The sequence below is a fragment of the Elgaria multicarinata genome, chromosome 1, assembly GCF_023053635.1.
Source record: "Elgaria multicarinata webbii isolate HBS135686 ecotype San Diego chromosome 1, rElgMul1.1.pri, whole genome shotgun sequence".
Taxonomy (NCBI): domain Eukaryota; kingdom Metazoa; phylum Chordata; class Lepidosauria; order Squamata; family Anguidae; genus Elgaria; species Elgaria multicarinata.
In genome coordinates this window covers 157,566,731-157,589,670 of record NC_086171.1, presented here as the reverse complement: position 1 = coordinate 157,589,670, position 22,940 = coordinate 157,566,731, and the positions used below count along the sequence as shown (strand labels likewise).

Sequence of the window (22,940 nt, the reverse complement as noted above, 5' to 3'; positions counted from 1 at the left end):
AGCCGAGCCCGGAGAAGGCACCGACGGGCCGGGCGCTGCGAGAGGAGCCCACGGGCCACCTGGGGAGCCGGGCCGGGCCTCAGAGCGCGTGCCTTGGCATGCCCATTGCCCGTCCGCCGGCGAGGCGGGGCTTCTAGGCGAGGCGGTCGTGGCCAGAGTCGCCCAGTTCGCTCAAGACAGCCCGGGGCTCCCTGCCGTCCCGGAGGAGTTCCTTGCTGCTGGCGCCCCGACGGAGAGGTGAGTCCGAGCAGCTAGGTAAGGAGGCGCCCTGCCCGTGCCCTGGCCGTCGGCCTTCCAGCAGGTGCAGGCAGCGCCTCGTCCTTGCGCGCCTTCTCTTCTTTCCTGCCTCCATCGGCCCTCTTCCTCCAAACAGGTAGGATTCCCTTGTTTCCATCCTTTACCATCCCCAAGAGAGAGAGAGACACAGAGAAAAAACTCCGAGTTGCTAGGCGAGAGTGGAAAAGGGGATCTCGCCTCTCCTGGGAGAGAGGATGGAGAAGGAAGCTGAAATCAGGAGAGAGCGGGCGCATCACCTGAAGCCTAAAAATAACAAGCGATGCGGAACCTGAGACCTTGCATGCACCACTGAGTGAGAAAAGTGGGGAGGCGATGGAGAAGAAACGGCCCTTTGCTAACAGCTGGGCTTATCATCTGTTTGTGTGGAAGGGATGCTTGTTGTAGAATCGGTATTTCAGCATTTGGGGCAGGGGCGGCGGGGCGGCGGGGAGGACCAAGCATTTCAGGATCCCTCCTGAAATCTACGCGGCCTGAAGCGTGACCTTGATGGTAACATTGGGAAAGGAAGCAGAAACCACTTCGCCCTCATGAATAATTAAAGGATGGAGCTCGCATTCTCTCTCTCCCTCCCCCCTCCCTCCTTTGGCGATTCATGGCAGAACTCTAATTGAGTGGCACAAACATGGGCAGCGATAAGCTGCATTCCTTTGACTGGAAAGCCTTGGAGGAGAGGTTGTTGGTAATTTGGGGTGGTGGTGGTGTTTGGTTTTTTTAAACTGGACCCCTGTGAAATTATTGGTTGCACTGGGAGTCCCGTTCTGGGGCCAGTTTTACCCAGTGGGAGGAAAGGTGCCATTATTTTAGACCCAGCTGGTGCATCTGCTAGTAGTGACACATTTGACGGGGTTTGGGTTGCTGTGATTCTTGGCAGATACACTGGGGCACTTCGGGGTTGAAGGGGACGGTGCCTTGCTTTTGAAGACAAAGGGGTCAGAAATAGCAGGACGCTATTCTGGCCATAGCATCATGCCCAAAATATAGGTCAAGTTGTTGGTCTAGGCCTACTCTCAACTCGTATATACAGCTGGAAGCACGAGTGTGAAGCTTCATTAGCACTTTTGCTTAAACTGGATGAATCTGGAACAGGATGAATCTGGTCCAAGAACTTTTGCTGCCTGAGGTGAAAGCAAGATGGCACCCTTCCTCTGGCCCATCCCATGTCCAGAAGCCCACTGGACCAGCAGTGGAATACTGCTACAATGTTGATGGCAGGCTGGTATCCTCTACGGCACTTGAGAACAGCAGGCTTGCTTAGTGGGTGCAGGGCAGGCCTCATGACACACACTGTTCTCTCCTCCAACATCTTACTGCTGTTGCACCCCACTCCCAACACATGCTGTCTGGGGCCCTGATCTGGAGTTAAATTCTTAGCTCAGGTAGGCATGTCACTAGAGCGCTGTACAAATACTGTGGATATTTGGGTGAAATATAAGGGGTGCCTGCAGCATCTCAGGGCTTCTGAGGCTGTTGGAGTCTTCGCATGCGTTCCACCTGGCCCTGTTGTTCAGCATACGCTGTTGAGGCCTCCTTCACTACCACTCCAGCTGCTGCAGCTGGCCAGCCAGTCTCCTCTAATAGAGGACTACCTGGTTCCCATTCTCCCACCTCCTCCAATGTGCATCAGACTCTGCTCTGATGGGCTGTGGTTACTTCATCTATGCTTCACACCTAGCCTCAATCCACTTTCCCCCCTCCCCTCCTCCCACGGCCTGTAACATCACGTTCTCCACCCTTTATTCATACCTTGCTGTCCCTGGATAACAAAAATGTATGAACTAAGAGTACAGAATGTCCCTTTCTGTTGCTGTAGCCAAAGTGCTACTTCCTACAGAGTTTGAGACCTCCACCTAGGATCAACGACATGGCCTGCAACTCTTCAAATGACATTGAATTCCATGGTAACACACCACTATAAATTAATAGTGCTTTGGCTTTTACTGTTTTCATACAGATGATGCATAGTTTCGAAGGTTAGATTCTAAGGTGTGGTGTAGTGGCTAAAGTGTTGGACTGGGAATCAGGAGATCCAGGTTCTAGTCCCCACTTAGCCATGGAAACCCACTGGGTGACTTTGGGCCAATCACAGACTCTCAGCCTAACCTTCCTCACAGGGTTGTTGTTGTGAGGATAAAATGGAGAAGAGGAGGATTATGTACCTTGGGTTCCTTGGAGGAAAAAAGGCAGGATATAAATGCAATAATAAAAATAAAAAGTGTCTAATAATCCAGTGGTTCCCAAACTTTTTCAGGTAACCGCCCCTTTGGTTCCACAAACTCATGCCCAGGGCCCCCTACCCTGCACTATAAAAATCATTATTCAGAACAGCGGTTTTCAATGACCCACTAAAGAAGAGAATAACAATAAAATTCAAAACAGTAACAATTAATTGAATATTTGTTCAAAATCCAATTACATTTTTTAGTTTATTCAATTAAAGATAATTGATGAACTTGATTCAGTGATATCATCTTTTCAAAGTCTGATAGTCATTTAGCAAGAATACTAGATATCACATTTAGTAACTAGGGTAGAGTACCTCACTATTCTGTAAATTCTTATTGTGATGGATGGGCTTCTTAAACTGTATTAATACATGTGTGGATTCTTCCCCTGTATGGCTTGGGACCAAACTACCTTCTCCCATAAAAACGTCCCTGGGTTTTAAGACCTTCTTGAGAGACTCTTCTCAGAGAAGACCACCTCGAGCGCCCCCCTGCCGCCCCCTTGCCTCTTAATGCCCCCCTATGCAATCCTAATGCCCCCAAGGGGGCAGTACTGCTCACTTTGGGAACCACTGTAATAATCCACCTGGATCTTACCAGCCTATGATTTCTTTTCTTACCTGCAGATAAATAGCCTTATACAAAAGACATCTCTATCTATTTTGATGTTCTCAGGGGACTAATAGAGTTTTCAATGACTTTATTTATTTATTTATTACATTTTTATACCGCCCAATAGCTGAAGCTCTCTGACTTGGTCTGCCTGTCCTCCAGAAATCTCATTCTCCAATGCTAAGAGTCAGTATGGACCATCCAATCGAATGTCGGGTCTAGGCATTCTGGAATCTCATCTCATAGATTAGCTGCGGCTTCACTGAGTGGCCTTGAGCCAACCCACTGTTTGTTGTTCCCCATTCCCGAAATGATGGATAGTGATTGAACTCACAAGGTTCTGCGTGTGCGAAAGAGGGGGCGGGAGGGTGAGTTAAAAATGGCACGGCACTTTGTACAGCTAAAAGTGGCACATCCATTATTAATCATGCAAAATTGCATTGCTGGTGGCCTCTGGGGTGTGTGTCCAGATATCATTCAGCACCATTCAGCCATCTGTCCCTCTCATTTTGTCCTTCCTCAAGGTTGACTTTCCCCCTTTCATTGGCTCTGGGCTCCACATCTGCATCTTCCTGTCCCTACCCTATCTTTTTGTCTTTCTTCTTGGTTAATCACAGCAGCAATCTTAGTTTTGAGAGTGGGAACATATGGTAGGGCGGGGAGGGGGAGGAAGTGGTTATTCCTGTGAGTACATATGTGAATATAAAAAGCAATGTAGCCATGTTAGTGCATAAACGGGGGGGGGGGGGGAATCCAAATTTCACAGTTTGGCAATATCTTTTATTAGGATCAACCAACACGTCACAAAATAGTGAGCAAGTTTTTGAGTTCTCTAGAACTCTTCATCAAAGCAGAAGGTGTGGTGCAACAGAGCTGGTTTGATGTTAAAGCCATAAAGTCTGCATTGGTCCCCGTCTTAATATGGAGAGTAAGAAGAGGTCACAGGCATAGCTGGGTTAGACTCTCTTAGGTGTGCTGTGCAGATGTTAGTTTACACCTAGGGAGGCTGGGACAAAAACACACACAGGTAATCTAACACTTACCTGAACCTGTTGCCAGCCTTAAACAAACATGCACAGGTAGAGAACAGAAAAATCATGCCAGTTTGTATATTAGCAGAGATAGAGATAGATGTTATTTTTTTTTAATGATTTGTTTTATGGTTTTATTGTTTAAAATTATTGTACACCACCTTGATGGCGTTTTAATGGGTAAGGCAGTATTTAAATGTTAATAATAAATAAAATAAATAATAATAATTTTTAGGTGGTGCACTAGGTTAAAAAAAGTCAGTAGTAGCCAAATTAGGTAGCATTATCTAGTGGTTGGAGGGAATGTAATCCTGAAAAACTGAACACAGTCTTCTGTGATAGAGCAGCCTGATTTTCAACACTTCGTCTCCTGCTGCTGTTTTCTGTAGGGAGACTGGCCCTGTGTTTTTATACTAAATAACCAATTTGTCCTCTGCCTCCTAGTGAAATATTTGATGTTGTGAACATACTCATAGCATTAAGGGAGTCATATGATTAGTGCCATTCATTATTTCAAATACAGGGTCATATTGTTATAGCTGCTGTATGCTGCTATGATACCAAACAGGAAATGAACATGAACTGTACCAAAAGAATGATCCTTCTTTTATTCACTTTCTGATCAATGAAGTTTCAATGGAACAGTCCTCTCTCTCCTTCTAAAGAAAGAGGACTGAAAGAGCTCAGATGTACTTTGTAATTCACTTCATTCCCTAGCCCTCCCTTTGGGGCTCTCAGATGTTATGCTATTAAACTGACACTGAGAGTCAGTATGGTGTAGAGGCTGGAGTGTTGGACTGGGAGTGTTGGACTAGGAGTCGGGAGATCTGGGTTTTAGTCCCCACATGGCCATGGAAGCTCACTGGGTGACTTTGGGCCAGTCACAGGCTCTCTGCCTAACCTACCACACAGGGTTGTTGTTGTGAGGATATAATGGAGAAGAGGAGGATTATGTATGCTGCCTTGGGTTTCTAAGGGAGGGGATAAGGCAGGATATAAATGCAATAAATCAATAAATCAGTATTTTCTACATAACAAGTAATATATTACATCTTGGAGCCTTGACCACCATAGCTTCTCTTACTGTCTAAACTCTTATACTTTTTATTTTTTAGTAATAAAATTATTCATAATAAATGTCTATAATAGTTTTATTATGTAAAGTGCTTTTGAAAAAAATCTTTTTCCTGAAATGAAAGCTTGAGTTTTTCAGGATGCTAGAGTCTGTGCTCAATTCTAATTCTACATCTGTGAGTTGCAGAATACACTCAGTGCTGGCAATATCCACTCAGATATGGAGCCTTAGTGTGCATCTTTTGTTCAGTCTGTGTGCAGGAGTGTAAATACCGATCCCACCCCCTCTAGTCCAAAACAGGAATATGTAATGTGAAAGAGCCTGTGTTAAAAGTGCACGTGTTAACATACAGATCAGTGTCTACTCTGGTAGCTCTATGACCCACCCTTCTCTCATGTATGGGTGGCTGGACACTGATGCAATGTGGACTGTTGAGCATCTTGAGCATCTCTTTTTGAATTCAATGCTGCTTGCTGAAGAGGATTTCCCACTGGAGTGTGCCTGAAATAAATAAAACAGGATAATTCAGTGTCTGTCCCCTGCCGGCTGGGTTAATTTCCATTGTCTGTGCCTTTGTACCATAGGGTTTAAGGAAATAGCACCATTGTTGCACATTCCTCTTCTCTGCCTGTTCTGATGGACATGGCAACAATACTATGGCCTGATCTCATCAGAAATAGGATTGGGAGAAGATCATCTAAGATGGGAAAAACAGCCACTGCAGTAGCACAATCCCATGGTCTGTAGCATTCAGCTGGCATTGCAAGCTGACCCAGACAGTTGTGGTAGTGCAGCAATTTGGAATGGCACTTCTATGCCACCGTCATCAGATGATGTAAATCAGCATTTGGCAAAGAAGTTGCATGGCCTGGAGAAACTGTGTGTGACCCAATGCACATCTGCTATACTGGGCATGCAGTGGGGTTGCTGAGCAAGACATGACTCACACCGTGGATCACTTTTCAGAGGATGAGGATAGGGTGCCCAGATTCTCTTAGGTGCCCTGTGCTCTCATTTCAACCAGCTCTTTAGGACAGTGTTTTTGGCTCAGAAGCCCGTTACAGTACCAATCTGATACCGGGATTTTAGGATTTCACCTGACAAATGGAAAAAAAAGTTTCTTACTGCTTGCCAAGGAAGAATGTCATTTTCAACTGGGATAATGAAAGCTGCCGTTTGCACTAAAGAACCTAAACAGTTTTATACAATTAGGTGGAAAATGATGATTATGAAGGTCTATGCTCTTAAGTAAACCAAAATAAATTCCATTAAGAAATCCAGATTGTCAATAACACTAGGCAACAAGTAACAGAAGAAGCCCAATACGGGTATGCAAAGTATGCTCAAGGGGTGAAGCCAGGAAACACCAAGAAGCTAATTCTGCCTTGTCTCCATGGATTTATGTTTAGCTGATTGCAATCCACTGTACCTTATTCCCACCCCATGCTCAATACATGCTGAGCATATGTTTTGCGACAAATCTCATGAGGCCCCTAAGTTATCTTTGCTGAGATCCCTCAGCACTGGTTTTGCCATTGAAGTTACTTTGAATAGACTCATTTCTTTTCCATGGCTACAGGAAGAAACAAAGCATACACTTTGAGGAGCTCTCATGGTGTAACCAGTGGCGGCATTAAAAATAAATAAATTCTGGGAGGGCACAGAAGGGTCAAAGTATATTTCTAGGTAGACAAGATGTGTTCCATATGTTAAGATCTCTGAAAGAGAAATAATGGTATATTTCACATTAAAACATCCACCCTAAAATATATTTTCTGAAATAAATGGGTAAAAGATTACTTTAGGTCTACACCACAGAAAGGGAACTTAATATTAATTTTGAAAAATATTAATTTGTGATAGAATTTCTTTTCTGTTTTACTATTAAGCACCCCATATATAAATGATAAAAGAAGTTAATTATCTCTCCTGCATGTCAGATGTTTTCCCTTTCTCTCAGTGAATGGCCATTGGTCTGTTGGCATCTTGAAGACTATGTCAGCAGCTGCAAAATGTGTAGCTGTTGTTAGCTCTAGAGCTACAGAAATGATAATGAATAAATGCACTTGTATATGTGAAAAGTGCCTTTCATTCAAGTAATGACAGGAATCCAGCAGTGGCGTGGCAAGCTCCTTGTTTGGGGAGGCGTTTGCCCCCCATCCCCCCCTGTAGCACCACCCCTAGGTGTAACGGTTAAGCCAGGGCTGGGAAGCTTGTGATCCTTCAGAGGTTGTTTAGCTGCAGCTCCCATCAGCCCTAGGTAGCATAGCCATGGTGAGGAATGCAAGGTGCTGCAGTTGAACGACATCTAGAGGACCTCATGTTCCCCAGCCTTGGGTTAAGTTCTACTATATGAGAACTGCAGTCCTCTGCCTAATTGCATGTTGAGTGGCACACAGAGAGAGGTGGCACAGAGAAAGAGAGCTATGCAGTGCTGAAAACTCCATCCACTTTTAACTAGCTCCATCTACTTTTGGCTCTGGCTTCACCCACTATAGATTATGGGCCCTGATTCACCTTTCCCAAGTGTCAACAGTACTTCACAGGAAAAAGCTTTGCCCCTGGTTAACTGTATGAGCAGAAGTCTTCTGTTCAAATCTCAGTTCTGCCATGTATTTACTGAGTGGCCCTAGAGAAGCTACTTGCTCTCTGCCTCAGAGCTCCCACTCTATCCATGCTAGGGTTTCCCAGTCTCTCAGGCAAGCACACTTTCTGGCAAACTGACATGGGAAACCCAAATCAGTGAGACTTCTTTATTATAAGAAATCCCACAGTAAAAGCTTAATGGTTACACACTTCAGAAATCATATAGCTGATGGTCAGTAGATATAGGCTCCAAGAAATTCCAGAACAGTCAAAAGCTAATCACTACTGCCATATCAAGATCCCCATCAACATGGTTTCCCCATTGCCATCTCCACACTTCTGAACACAAAGGAAGGTCAATCCGTACACGGGTTCCAAACCTGGACAAGGGAAGGGGATGATTCCTGACATGACCTCTCAGGCAATCAAATTCTTGAAAGGCCAAACAAGCCACCCAAAAAGAGCTAGTTCAACCTCAAATCATATGTTGGTAACTCAAAGGGAACATGGTCAAGGCCTAAACAAGATCATGGGGAAGGTAAATCTTCAAATGCAAGGAGTTCCATGCCACAGCTTTCGTATGTCCCACTCCTTGCCACATGAGTCCAGGCAGCAGAGAGAAAAGGTCCAACATTCAGTGATCAAACTCAATCTGCCAGTGCACTGAGCTGATGACAAACAAAAACACACAATCCACAGCAAACAAGAGTTCAAGTCTATGAAAAGCCTCACAGTACTTTTCATGGCAAGTTCTTAGTAATCCAAATTTCCACAAGAGGGAGCAGGTGCAGAGTGCCCCCAGAGTCTCAGACGATGATGGATCCAATCAGGGAGGTTTCCTGGGAAATGCAGATCAGATGTTCCTAGCAAAGGTGCACCAACTTTAAAAGGGAGGCATAGGCCTTTTCCAGACCACTTGACAGACAGGGGCTTTGGCCTTTCAGCAATGCCCCTGTTCAAACAGGGTGGGACTGCTCAGTCCACCAAGATGACGCTCAATCTGGGCAACCCTTCTGCAACCCCCACTCTTTCTTTATCAATTTCTCATGGACAGTTTCTTGCCCAAGGCCGAGACAAGCAGGTGGCTTAGGACAATAAGGGCACTCCTCCATCTCTGCTCTGAGAACACTGACAGAGATCTATTTACACAGAGAGTAACATTTCAGAGGCTGACCAGTCCCAAAGCATTCCAGACTACTTCTAATTAAATCTTAGCTAAACTGCAAGACCCATGGCCGTGCGTTCTATTCCTGACAGTCCACATGTATTATGGGAGGTCATAATACTGGACTACCATAGCTAGCAAATGTAACAGCAGTTGCTTGTGGACCTTTGAACTTTAAACCTTTGACCCTCAGCTGTGTGGCCCAGGGCTGCCGAGGATCTCTGTGACATCAGAGCAACTGAGGCAATAGCAGCCAGAGAGGTGATGGGACACAACTTGCAAAGCCCCATAGTGACATTGGAGCAGCCCAGCTACTGGCCACAAGAGAGGCAGGGCAAACCGAGTTCAAGGAGGGGTTTCCAGGAGCAGAGGTCAAAGGATAAAGATGATATTTTATATGGGAGGATACAAATGCAGCCTGTCATGCAAGATAGAGCTATATAATTATTCTTTTCATTTCATCTAACCTTGATTCAGTGTTTGCTTCAAAATAGTTTGGCATCTTTTTGGATCAAATGGTGTGGCCAAAGAAGTAGTGGTGATTGACTCCTGAAAAAGAGCTGGCTGTAGAGCTTGCATGTTGCTTTTTTCACTTAAATGTGCTTTTTCTCTAGTGGAGTTTATGGTGTTCATCCATATAGCCCAAATAGGACTTTAATATAACCCTGTTAATGATGCATGCCATTCTGATGGTTTCTGATAGGCCCCGTTCTTGTTCTGAAAACTGGGGTAACTGATGACTTGAAGAATTCAGCATCCGTGGTGTAAGTAACGTAGGTGAGATGCATGGTAAAAAGAGAGAGCGAGAGACCATGTGATATGCAGCCAACAGTGGTCATGCTATTAATGAAGCGTATGCGGCCCATAAGAAGGAAGTTATCTTTCTAGCACAGTCTTGCTAGTACAGCAATATGCAGCTCTAGCAGGAAGGATCAGCACCATGGACAGTGGTCTCCTTCCATGCAGTGACAGATGGCACTTTCCCTTCGTTTGATACAGCAAAGCCTTCAAGCAAATGTACACAGTTGTCAGAGTTGATCACATTGTGCCCACCCCATCTGAACGAAGCCCACGGACACCCTTAGGCATGCCCCCTGCCATGGTGTACCCCTAGAGCCCCCAGAGGGAGGGGTCTTCTGTATTTCCCTGGCGGGGAGCTGCCCCTTGGCATTGGGGAGACGGCAGGCACATAACTCTGTCCCTTGGCCTATTAATCTCGCCTGGCTTCAAACTGTATGGACTGCAAAGCTATGTGCTGGTTAGGGAATCCTGCTTCTAGTGCCTAAAGTTGTTACTGCAGGCTTCAACCACAGGGACACATTTAAAGTAGTTAAAACTAATTAATAGCTATTTATTTATAGCATTTATATCCTGCCCCATAGCCAAAGTTCTCTGGGCGGTTTACAAAGATTAAAACATGGAACATTAAAAACAAATATATGAAATTTAAAACCATAAAAACAGATTACATACAATATCCATCTATTAATGCATTTTAAAGCAAAATAAAAGCAACCCATGGGATCCCCTTAGAATGCATGCCAAATTTCAGGTGACTAAGGTTTGTAGTTTTGGCACTATGGTACAGATGGACAGGCAGAGGGTCAGACAGATGCACATGCTCTTTTATTATTAGAGACTATGGGCCTAATTCTTTTTTCTCCATGAAACCTTACCTGAAGCATCAGATGCATATACTATGCGGTTGCACCAGGTGTGGAAGAAGAGGAGTCAGGTCGCAGTGGAAGATAGTGGCGATGGTGGCTTTGATGTTAGTGGGGCAGTGAATCCATTCCAGATTTCAGTCAGAACTCTAAAGGAGCTATCCCCTCTCCCAGGTCTATCTGGGAAATACCTGCTGCCAGTCAGACAGTAATGGGCTAGATGGCTCAATGGTCTTACTCATTTGTTATCCAACACACTTTCTACAAGTTTACAATGGACAGAATGATCTCCACCCTGTTTATATGAACACCAGACATTACCTGGAATTTATTCTAAAGTTTTGCCTCTGTGTACACCAGCTGAGAATCCCAGTTTTGCCTGGTAATATTTGTGAAAACCAGCTGAGACAGTAACTGAGTTTCTAGAAGTTCCAGCCAATTGCCTATGGGTTAACAGGACCTCACGAGGGAATAGAAATGCTCAGCAGCAAGATATTTAGGGCTGTTTTGCTTCTTCACCTCATTATTTCCTTCCTTTTGAGAACTCACAGTTCACTCACCCAGTTCCTGCTTCTATTGGAAATGCTATTTTAAGGTGCCTGTTGCTAAGATACGTTGTCAGCTCTGTGGACCTGTCTGGGAATGATACATCCAATCAAGTAGTTTCCCCAAATCAAAATAGAATTTACAGTAGGGTTTAATGTGGTAAAATTGTCCCATTCATTCTGTTCTCTCTTAGTTTATGTTCCATTAATTCTCATATCTCTGGAATAATTCACTTTCAGAAAATACATACTTTGCTGAGTGTCATAAAATCTCATACTTCAGGGTAGGATCATTACAAGATCAAGAAGAACCTTTTTTTTGGTACATATTAAACAGCTAAAGTCATTATAAACCTAAATCCCTCTGCTTGTGGTGGAGGCTCCTCACTGATCCATCCTTTTCAATTGTCTACTGCTGATTTTGGCTTAAAATGTAAGTCCTCCATAAACCTGGTTCACATGTAACAACAGCTAATAGCATGAGTTGTTGAATCGAGTATTGCCATTATGTACAAACCCAGAACTATGGGTTAGCTATAGGTAGTTATGCATGAACATCCCATGAAGAGAACCTATGTTTGTTGTTAGGTTGTGAAGTCTGAGTTGTTTAAACCATGGGTTATCATTGTGTGCAAACCCCAAACTGTGGTTTGTTCATGGGTTGTTTTGACAAATTACAGAGGTCAAGAAAACCAACTGCTGTACATGCGAGTAATATGTTACCACAAAGAAATGTGGGATACAGGGATGGAGTGGGTGAAGGGGGTGGGAACCAAACAACCCAGGAATTGAAAAAAAAATTCCATGGTTTGCTCAATTGTCTGATAGCCAAATTATGGGTTAACTTCATTAAGGCAGCAACCAATGGTTTACTTAAACCATTGATTGTCATTCAGTACAAACTATCTCAAAGAATTCAAGCACAATGCTTCCACATCTTCATCTCAATGAAAAGGAAGATTTTCCACCACACAGCATTGCCACTTTCCTTAAGTCACGGTGTTCCAGGATAGGAGCCCTCCTGTCAATGAAGTGCATGAAAGCACATTTCAGGGAATGAGAAGCTGAAACTAACTGCTGTTAATACACATAAATTGTTAGCCTATTACATGAGGTATTGCAGTTTAAATCCTCCAGAAGGTGCATGTTATCATTACTTTCTGTATTTGCTCAGCTACAGAATAATTTCAGGTTCCCTTTGCTTTATCAAAGTCTCAGGGAGGTGGTCTTGGTTGTGGTTTACTCTCCTCAATATATAAAGGGGGGAAATCTTAATTTATGCTGTTAGTTTTATTAGTGAACTAACTATATACATGCCGAGAGACACTGGCCTAATCTACACCAAGCAGGACATTGCACTATGAAAGCGGTATATAAAAGACAGGAGCCATACTTATAGCGGTATTGAAGTGCACTGACAACTCTTGAGGCCCATTGACACATTCCATATACTGCTTTCATACCGCTTTCATACTGCTATATCCTGCTTGGTGTGGCTCCTGACTTTTCTATACCTCTTTCACACCGCTTTCATAGTGCAATATCCTGCTTGGTGTAGATTTGGCCATTGTTGCATAGTAGGTAGCATGTCTGGCTTGGATCTGGAAGAGATGGGTTCACATTTCTACTCATTCAAAAATTTTAAGTGATGACCTTGGACAACTCACTGTCTTTTATCTAGCCTATCTCACGGTATTGTTACACTGATAACAGGGAATAAGCCCATGTATTCCACCTTGAACTCCTTGGACAGATGTGATAAACAAATCAATATTGATGCAAGCTTGAAATTCTTTCTATGGACGCTGTACTGGATTATTGGGATGCAGCCACCAACTTTCTGCTGCTCTGTGTTCCATGTTTTGCTCCAGGCTGCCGTAGGCCAAACTGTCCAGTGTTTTAGCTAGGGCTGGGCCTCAGGGCTGATGTCCACGGCCCCTGCAGCACAGGAGGCTTCCAAATGACCACCCAGAGTGTGGCATATGATAGAGGCACTTGCCAACAGGCCTTATGTCAGCACGTGGACTCACTGCAACGGATGCTGCTCATTGCATCACCCTTTCTTCCTTCTTCCTTCTTGTTTTTTTTAAAAAAACATTTTATAGTTAGGAGATGGCCTGCCAGCATGGACTTGGCTACAGATGCTCATTTTGTTGTTTTTACTTTAAATCTATATTATCTTTTTCTACAACAAAATGGTGCTCATTCCCAAGTAAATGTGTATAGCATCAGGGTAGCAGGAGCAAAGGTAGTCATGATGGTGCTGACATTTAAATGAGTTTACAATTCAAAACTGCTCATACTCAGGAATATTTCTTCTTGTTTTTATCAAGGTCGGCAAACAATTTTTTGTTTTGTTTTGTGTTTTTGCTCTAACATATCAGGAAATAAGGACGTCGTTGTAACACATGGAAGGAGGTCGTAGTAGGGGAGAAGAGAAATGTTAATTGTGCCCTTCACAAATGAAGTAATATGCATGGCCATCTAAAGGGAGGTGGGATAAGATCACTAAGTCCAAGGACTAAAATGACCTATCTGCACAACTGAAACTGGCAAACAGCTAAGGAAATCTTCTATCATACTTCTGAGGAAAGTTACCCAAACGTTTTGCATCTAATTAAGTACCTAGATAAGATGACAAAAAGAACATTAATAAGGGATAATTTTAGCGTCAGGTGTACAATTCAGTGGATCCCGTTTCATCTATGGATATCAGAACAACCTTGTCTATTTTACAACGTTCAAGCTTGAAACTGAAAATAGTCCTGAAAAAGCATTAAAATCAGCAGCCAGATATATTGCAATGAAAGAACATCAGAGATTATTCCAATATTAATGGAATAACTTGTCAGTACATGAACTTGTTAGGGAATTTTGGGATCATTTATTTAATCCATTCATGTGCTATATCAAGATCAATATACAACTGGCTGGATCAATATACAATTCCTCAGGCCCAGACTTGCTTCTCTCAGATTTCAGGTGCTATATCAGAACAAACCATGTTCGAAAGCACAGCAATATTGAATTGTTTCAGCACTTAACACATTCAAACAGACACAAGCCCATTCTATTCTATCAAAAGCATTTTCAGCCAGTTTGATCATGGTGTGCACACTTGCACAAAATGCTATTCAGGTGATTTGCTGGGCTGAAATTAAGAGTTTGTCCTCAATGTCAGCTAGATTGGATTTAATTTTAAACGAGTACTTACTAGTCTTATGGATAATGCTTGTCTTAACTTTAATCTAAGACCATGAAATGCTGTGGTTTTTAAAATGCAGAATGAGAAAATGCCCAAACATTTTGGATTAATTGATTTCATACATTTTAAGAAAACCCCATGGCAGAGCAATCAGAGATGGAACTTGGTTGTACCTTTTAAGTGGTATTTCAACCGTTTGCTTTCATCATGGAAGCATTCATATACTTCATATTGGAGACTAATAGGAAGATATAAATAGCTCTACCACCCTCTTAGAGGGATTGTCTGAAATATGCAAATTCTAATAATACTTTTTGTGCTCTTGAGGGCAATAACTATCCATCTGGCTTTGTAACAGGAGAAATTAATTTAGCTAAGTCTGGGTCACAGTACAATCCTGTGCATGTTTATTCAGAAACAAACTCCACAATGTTCAATAGGACTTACATCCAAGTATGTGTACATAGGATTGCAGTTTGAGATATTAGATGAGCTAAAAATGATCAGGTTTTCTTCTGAAGTCTCATTGTTCTTAAAATGTAAGGCCATAAAGTCCATTGCCCAGAAGCCCACCTGAAGTTGCACACATGATTCCATTCTAATGGCTCTTTCATCCCATTTTCTTTCTAGTTTCATTTTCAAGTGTTTCTTAATTCTGTCCAAAAGGTCATCATGCTCCTAGATTCTCCTATGCGCAATATAATCGCTACACTCTGAGAGTAGTTGCTTTCTTGTTTCGGATTCCACTGCTTAAGAAAAACGGGACCTTGTCTATGCAAACAGGCATGTTTTAAAACAAAACAGAAGGAAGTGCATATGATTTCATTCATGGTTTATCATGGCATCCATTTTGGTTCCATGTAGGTGAACGTCTACTGGGCCATATAAGCTGGAAGGGTGCAATTATCAATTATACAATCAATTTGAGATATGACTGTCTGTAAAACATATACCACATAACAGTCTGGCTGCCATGTTTTACACTAGCTGAATTTTCCAGGCACTGGAATTTTCAAGGGCAGCCCCTTGAAAATATAGTGTGTTATAGTAATATAAATGTGAGGTTATGAAGACATGGGTCTGTGGCTGGGTCCATCTTCCTCAGGAAGAGACAAATGCTGTGCAAGCTGAAGTTGGGTAAAAGCATTCCTGGCCACTGAGCACCCCCAAGTAGCATACCTGATCCTTCAGAGGGTGAGCCAGAAGAGGGTGGACTCCCAATCACAGGCTGGCCTGTTTAGTGACTAGCAGGACCTCTCTCTTGCCTGGATTGAGCCCCGGTTTGCTCACCCACATTCAGTCCTGCACCGTACCAAACATTGCATCAGGGTTTCCACTGCTTAGGCATCATTTAAAAAGGAGGAAAAGAGCCAGTTATCATCAATATGGGATAAATGGCCTTAAGTGCCATTTTTTTTGACAGAAAGGCAAGATATAAATACAATAAATAAATAATTATGAAGTTCAGCTATACTTGGTGAATCTGATCACACCCTCTTCTGTTGTTGTTTTTAAAATCAGCTTGTGATGCATACACAAGATCATCCTCTGTAGTAGCGGATCTATTGTTAGTTCCATCCCTTGGTTCTGTACTCATGGCCATGAAAGCAGATTAGAACCCCACATTTTACTCATAAGCATTCATTGAAAAAATTGGGCCAGGGGGCGAAATCCCCCCTTTTACTTGTCCTGTCCTTGAATACAACAGGGAGGTTCAAGAATGTAAGCTGATCTCATGCACCTGCCCATATATCTTGGCCATAAGGATATGTGTGAGCTTTACCTGTTCTGGCAAATTCCCAAACCTTTTCATCCTAATGTCTATGGGGTTGCTATGCATTCTGGAGCAGGTATTACATTCAAGACCTTGAATTGCTCCTAACAGTATATAGTCAGGCACGTGCAGGAGAAAAGTGCTTCGAACGAACTTCTTTCTTGTCCAATTCTGATGTGTTTTATATGGCATAAATCTTGAAAAAGTTCAGTGTTGGGTGCTTGCTGAGTGTAAACTGCTGAGGTTTCCCTGAAGTCAGAGGGGCTGTAGTGGTTTACATTATCTGAGGACCTCTATTGAAAGATGGCAGCTCTTGAATGCAGAGGCAGAGTAATGAATGGCTTCCCATGCAATGCAAAATGTTCTGCAGATACTATCTGTTGTAAAACTGTCACGGGCAATTTAGCAGAAGATTCCTGGCCACCCAACTTGCTCTGATAATGTCAGCAGCTAAGAGATAACCCTGCGGCTTGCTGCTCCCACATAAGAACTGCCAAAGCCTGACCAGTTATTCAATGCCGTTGTATTTTAAGCTAAATAGCTCCTGACACATTGTTGGCACTAAACAGAAGTTATTGTAATAAACTCAAGTAAGTCCTCAGACTTCCATAGATTTGAGCGAGCATGAAAAGCAACTGGATGTTGAATTGCCTTACAGCATGGTAGGTACATGGTGTCCTCCACATGTGTTGGACTTCAGCTCCTGGACGCCAACCAACATAGCCAATGATCAGGGATTATGGAAGTTGTAGTCCAAAACCTCTAAAGGGCACCAGGTTGCCTAGCCCCTCCCTTTTACAGTAGAGCACTGTGGGAATGCAACCATTCCATGGTTTTTACTGGATACACCCAAGGCTATGCACAGTTTGCATTGAAAACAAATTATCCCAGTTTCTGCACCAAGAAAACATTCAACCAGTAGAGGCTGGTGGCTCTGATATAAACCCGCTCCAGGTTTCAGTCAGAACTCTAAAGGAGCTATCCAGGGTGCACCTTGGATAGTTCCTTTAGAGTTCTGTCTGAAACCCAGAGCGGATTTGCCGCCCCACTGACATCAGAAGCACCAGCCTCCACTGCCTTCAGCCTGTATCAACTATGCAAAGTAAGCACATTTGTACGTATATTTTATAACATTTATCTTGCTTCTGCCAGTCATAGATAGCTGTGGAAAGCTGTATAGAACATTGAAGTTCTTCTTCCTGTATGTCCTCTTCCACCCTACTTTCCCTCAGATTCCAGGATGTCCCCAGGCATTGCTTGCACACTTTCAAGCCTGAAGGACTAGGAACATGGTCTTCTTTTAAAATGAAAGCTGAGGATCTCAGACACTAGAGTTCTGTAACCATTTCTGCATTGAGCAATTGCAGAATGATGGCACCCCCAGCCCCAGATATACCAGCAGCAGAGAAAGTGGAGACATCTCCATTTGCTTTCTATTTTGTTTTGCAGGTCTTGCAGAGGACCAGGATCTGAAGTCTGGTCTCCAAAGCTGGCACCTGCCCTTAAAGATTCCCACTCCATCTCGCCCCCACAAAGCCCTTCCTATAGTAGGAGTGGCTGAGCCAGACAGTCCTGATGCCGAAGAACAGCAAAGTGTCACAGCGGGAACAAAGCACTGAGCCGGTCACAGAATCAGTGGCTGACCTACTGGCCCTTGAAGAGCCTGTAGACTATAGGCACAGTGTCTTAAATGTGGCTGCAGAAAACTGGAACAAACAGCAGGATGTGGAGGAACCTGGTGAGGACAGGCCGGCATGGAACAGCAAGCTGCAGTACATTTTGGCTCAGATTGGCTACTCTGTGGGGCTGGGGAACGTCTGGCGGTTTCCATATTTGTGTCAAAAGAATGGTGGAGGTAAGTGACCCGGAGGAAGGTATAATGCATAACATAAAAGACACATGTACGGACATACCCTCTGCTTTCCTGATCTAATATGATGCTGCCTCATATCAAATCAGACCTCAGAGAGATCATAGGCAGTATTGCCTATGCAGTATTCCAGGGATGGGGAACTGGTGGCCCTCCAGATGTTGTTGGAGACCACCTCTTTTGTATCTGCTTGAGGATAGGGCTACTGCAGCTTTAACTGTTGTGATGCAGAGGGAATTTCACCAGGTGCTGCATGTGTACAAATGACACCTGCTGAAATTCCCTTTTCTATACAACTGTTAGATACAGGAGCCCTGTCCTCCTTTTCATATGGTCACCCTAACTTTGTGCCCTTCCAGCATTTGAATAACAACTATGGTGTATATGCAGTCTCTGTTTCTGAATCCCCAAAGGTGTAAACACTAGGTAGATCCATTAGTTACATTAGAGAACACTAAATGAAGATCTGGTCAAAACACAACAGTAATGTTCCTCCTTGATGTATCTTACATGAAACCAAAGTTGCCACCATCTAGCACAATCTTGGTGGTTAAATAAAAGCCAAATCATTATAATCAAGCTTCATGACAGGAAGTAGATCTTGGGGTTGCTATTGGGGATAAAATATGGAAATAAATGTGAGCAAGTGGCTATGGATTTTGTCTTTATATAAACTTAAAAGAAGCTTGATTCAAATGTATTGCTGATATTTGACCCCATCAAAAACATTGAAATGGACTTTAGATTAAGTTTAAAATGTTGGCGAGGTTGTGATGGCAGGAGTTGATTTCATGTGTTTAACATGCATATTCGTGAAATTTGCTGTAAGGGAGTAACATTAGGAAATAATTAATTTTGGAAGGATGTAATGAGTGTAATCATGTTTATCCATAGACATGCTGGAAAATCCATTGATCATTATTTTAGGTTATTTAAGAGGATCTGTCCTACTGTATTTGAAGATCTAGCTATAAATTTATTAAGAATGTAAGACAAACCATGCTGGATCAGACCAAAGGCCTATCTTGTCCAGCATTCTGTTTCCACAGAGGCTGAATGAATGCAATTACTTGGTCAATGATGTATTTTTTTTGCTGCTAAAAGCACTGGGTTCGATCCAGTGTTAGTCTTACCTAGAGTAGGCCCATTGAAATGACTGAGTCTTACATTAGACTAGCACTGGATACAACCCACTGTTGCTACATGCAATGGTAGCATTTTTTAAAAAAATTCTTGATAATAAAATGTGCATTTATCTGACAGAGTGAACAGCTTTCTATTAGAAAGAGGAAGATACTAAGCCAATTCTTAGGAACACTGTGTGCTCAAGAGCTTACAAAATGAAGATGTATTGGTTGAATGCTTTGTTGAAATAGAGCATCACAGTCACTCAGCAGAACACCCAGATTACAAATTAGTAGCCTTCTAATTCAGGGGAATACAATTTGTCACCCTCCAGATGTTGTTGGACTGCAACTACATCATCCTTAGCCAATTCAGCCAATGGTGAGGAAGGGAGCTGCAGTCCAGCAACGTCTGGAAGGCAACAAGTCGCCCACTCCTGCTGTAATTCCATCTGTTAACCCAGCCTCCCAAAACCTGGTGCCTTGCAATTTTTTTGGACTACGACTCCCAGCATTCCTTATCATTGGCCACACTAGCTGGGACTGATGGGAGTTGAAGTCAAAAACATCTGGAGGGCACCAAATAGGGGAAGGTTGGACTAACCTCTTAAAATAGCTACTTTTTAAACTGTGTACATGGATTGCTGCTGGTATACACTGAATTTGCAGCTGGTACCTCTGCCAACGTATTTGTTTTCCCCAATGAGGTTTGGCCTGTTCCTGATTGGCTCTGTCTCAGTTTATAAGTGGTATTGCAGTATGCACTTATTTGTGACTGAAGTTGGCGTTTTATGCTAAAATGCTTCATGTTTTAAAATCTGTTTAAATTTATAAATTGAATGTGTTATCATTGGCCATTGGTTTTGTTTTGGAAGATCTGCCAGCAGGGTCTGAGCATGATAACAATATAGTCAAAAGCAGTCTGGTGATCAGATTCCAGAGCAGGCAGACAAGAAAGGTGAGGCAGGGTGGCGCGAAGGCCCCTGTGGCTACTCATGGGGAAGAGTTGCTCAGAATGAGGAACCAAGCCTGGAGCAACAGTTCTATAGAGCCAGCGATGCCCCTATTGGTTCCTCTGGTCACCTGTCTGGCTGGGTTGGACTGTAGCAGTACCATCTCTGTCCACCGTAGGGGTGCTGCTGCTGTGCAGCAGAGACAGGGCTGATAACTCCCTTTATCTGAGAACTTCACTAAATGTGACAGTGGCCACATCTTCAAACAAACATACTTAGGGTGACCATATGAAAAGGAGGACAGGGCTCCTGTATCTTTAACAGTTGTATTGAAAAGGAAATTTCAGCAGGTGTCATTTGTATATATGGGGAACCTGGTGAAATTTCCTCTTCATCACAACAGTTAAAGCTGCAGGTGCTTTGCCCTCTTTTAAATCTGGTCATTCTAGTATAGATCCTGCATGGGCTGATCAGTCATACTGCCATGGATGAGATTTCTGCAGAACTGGGCTGAGCAGAAAGTAGATCTCCAGATATTTTGGACTTCAACTCGCAGCATCCCTGACATTTACCGTCCTGGTCCAAAACACCAGGAGATCTACCTTCTGCCCAGCCCTGATTGCAGAGTACTGGGATTCAGTTTAAGCTAGCCCATGCTTATATAGCACTAATGCTAATTGCTTTCAGAGGGCTGTATTTGTAGCCCCCAAATCTTTTCCTAAAGGGGAAGAAACTTTGCTTTGATCAGAATTTTGTCAGATTCAGTGCTGGGAGCTGACATAGTTATGTGAAGGATTTTTTAGCAACTTGCTGTGAGCTGTGTCAGAAATTAAGTCTGGGATATTGTGGTGAGTGTGCTACTGCTTCATCGTTCCAAGCCTGCTTATCTGACTCCCCTGAATGCAGAGCAGATTCAAAATCCTGCCTACACAGCTTTCCTGTCTGTTAGAATTATGAATGTGCCTGGAATATTGATTCTTTTGGCTTAGAGTTATTGCTCAACAGCTCAGACTTCCAACAGAATGTTTTTGCCCTCTCTAGTTAGCTATTCATGCTTCTCAGACTGCCCATTTCATTCCACTCTCTCCAATTAACCAAAGATTAATGGTACTGCTACTTAAGGATAACCCTTTATGAAGAATTTTTGTCTTGCCCTCCCAGGCATTGTTCTCTTTAAGCACATAGCAGGTGCTGCAAATATGGGAAGGCCTCATATAATTATACTGTACATACATTGGGTATGAAAGGTGTGTGTGTGTTTACATGAGTGATTCCATGTGCAGGGCAACTGTGTAACTCTCTTTTGTCATGATACCGTCATACATTTAGGTACTCACTTCATGTAATGCTTAGAGCAGCTTGCCCCAATCTGGTGCCCTCCAGATCTTTCGGATTTCAACTCCCATCAGCCCCATCCAACATGGTCAATGGTCAGGAATGCTGGAAACTGTAGTCCAAATCATCTGGAGGGCACGAGGTTGCGGGAGGCTGGCTTAAAAGCAAATGCTACTTTTAACCAAATATGTTAAATATTTGCCATAAATGTGGACATGCAGGGCTGGTTCTACATTTGGGGCAGCCTGTGGCACCCTCCCATCCTCCCCAACCCCTATTCCTTGCATCCCCACTGGGTTAATCCACACACCACAGGTGAGTAAGAAAAGGCTTTCAGTTGCTGCTCGTTGCAGCTGTCACTTTCTTGGGTGGGCCTGAGCAACAACTGTACTGGCCCGCCCTCTGACTCTGGGTGGGAAGGAAACCACAGAAGAGGGGGGTTGACCCAGGTACGTGAGGGGTTAAACCTCCCAGGATGCCCCTTCCTCCTCCTCAGCAGCAGCAGGTCAGGGGTAGGCACCAATGGCTTCTCCTTAGGTGTTGGGGTCTTGGCAGCTGCCCGACATTGCAGACTTCAAATCCCAGGGAACGATTCTGAGGATAAAAAGTAAAAATGTGTAATTTGGGAACATTGTTGATGGGAAAGCATCTTAAATAAATGAATAATTTTGCTGTTGGGTTACGTAATGAGCCAAAACATGAGATAAAGCATAAGATATAATAAACAAAATAAATAATGTCATTCTTTGCCCTATGTAGTCAAAAGTGGACATCTCTAATTGCCCTTTTCTTTTCTTCCAGGTGCCTATCTGGTCCCATATCTGGTCCTGCTTATCCTCATTGGACTCCCCCTCTTTTTCCTGGAGTTGGCTGCAGGCCAAAGAATCCGCCGGGGCAGTGTAGGAGTGTGGAACTACATCTGCCCCCGGTTGGGGGGCATTGGATTCGCTAGCTGCCTAGTGAGTGCTTGGATGAGGTTCATGACTGGTTGTATGGACTGAGTGGTTTCTGTGCAGGTTGCCTAGCAGAGGGGTGGACAGAAGGGAGATTTGGTTCTACTGGTAGATCTCTGGGTGGTTTGTAGTAGATTGGCAAGGATTTTGGACTCCCAGTTGGTTAACAGAAGCAGCAGCAGCAGCAGCAACAACAAAAAAATGACTCCCCCACCCCAGCTAAATTATATTGCTGAAATGAAGAAAGCTTGTGGTAACCAGAAGTAGGTTTTTGTGTAAAAGGACTGTACACTCTGCAAATTAGGTTCTTTATTGGCCCCAGTGGGCTAAAGGGTGTAACCAAAGATGACCCCGGGGCAATTTACGGGTGCAATGTCTTAGAAAGATGTGCTTAAATTATAGGAGATAAACCGGGGATCAGGTCTATGAGAGGAAGGCACAATATACAAGAAATCAGAGGAAAATAAATCAAATTTATTTATTTATTTATTATGTTTCTAGACTACCCAATAGCCAAAGCTCTCTGAGT

The 22,940-nt window shown here is 43.4% G+C and overlaps 1 protein-coding gene across 1 annotated transcript in view; it reads left to right on the top strand.

The window, feature by feature from the left end:
- Positions 1 to 334: 334 nt before the first annotated feature.
- The window catches only part of SLC6A17 (solute carrier family 6 member 17), a 39,365-nt gene continuing 16,759 nt past the window's right edge, over positions 335 to 22,940 (top strand). Inside the window, exons 1-3 of the mRNA XM_063140425.1 lie at positions 335 to 373; positions 17,626 to 18,031; positions 22,260 to 22,417. Of these exons, the coding sequence (XP_062996495.1) occupies positions 17,752 to 18,031; positions 22,260 to 22,417 (438 nt within the window). The 5' untranslated portion in view covers positions 335 to 373; positions 17,626 to 17,751. The remainder of the gene's footprint in view (positions 374 to 17,625; positions 18,032 to 22,259; positions 22,418 to 22,940) is intronic.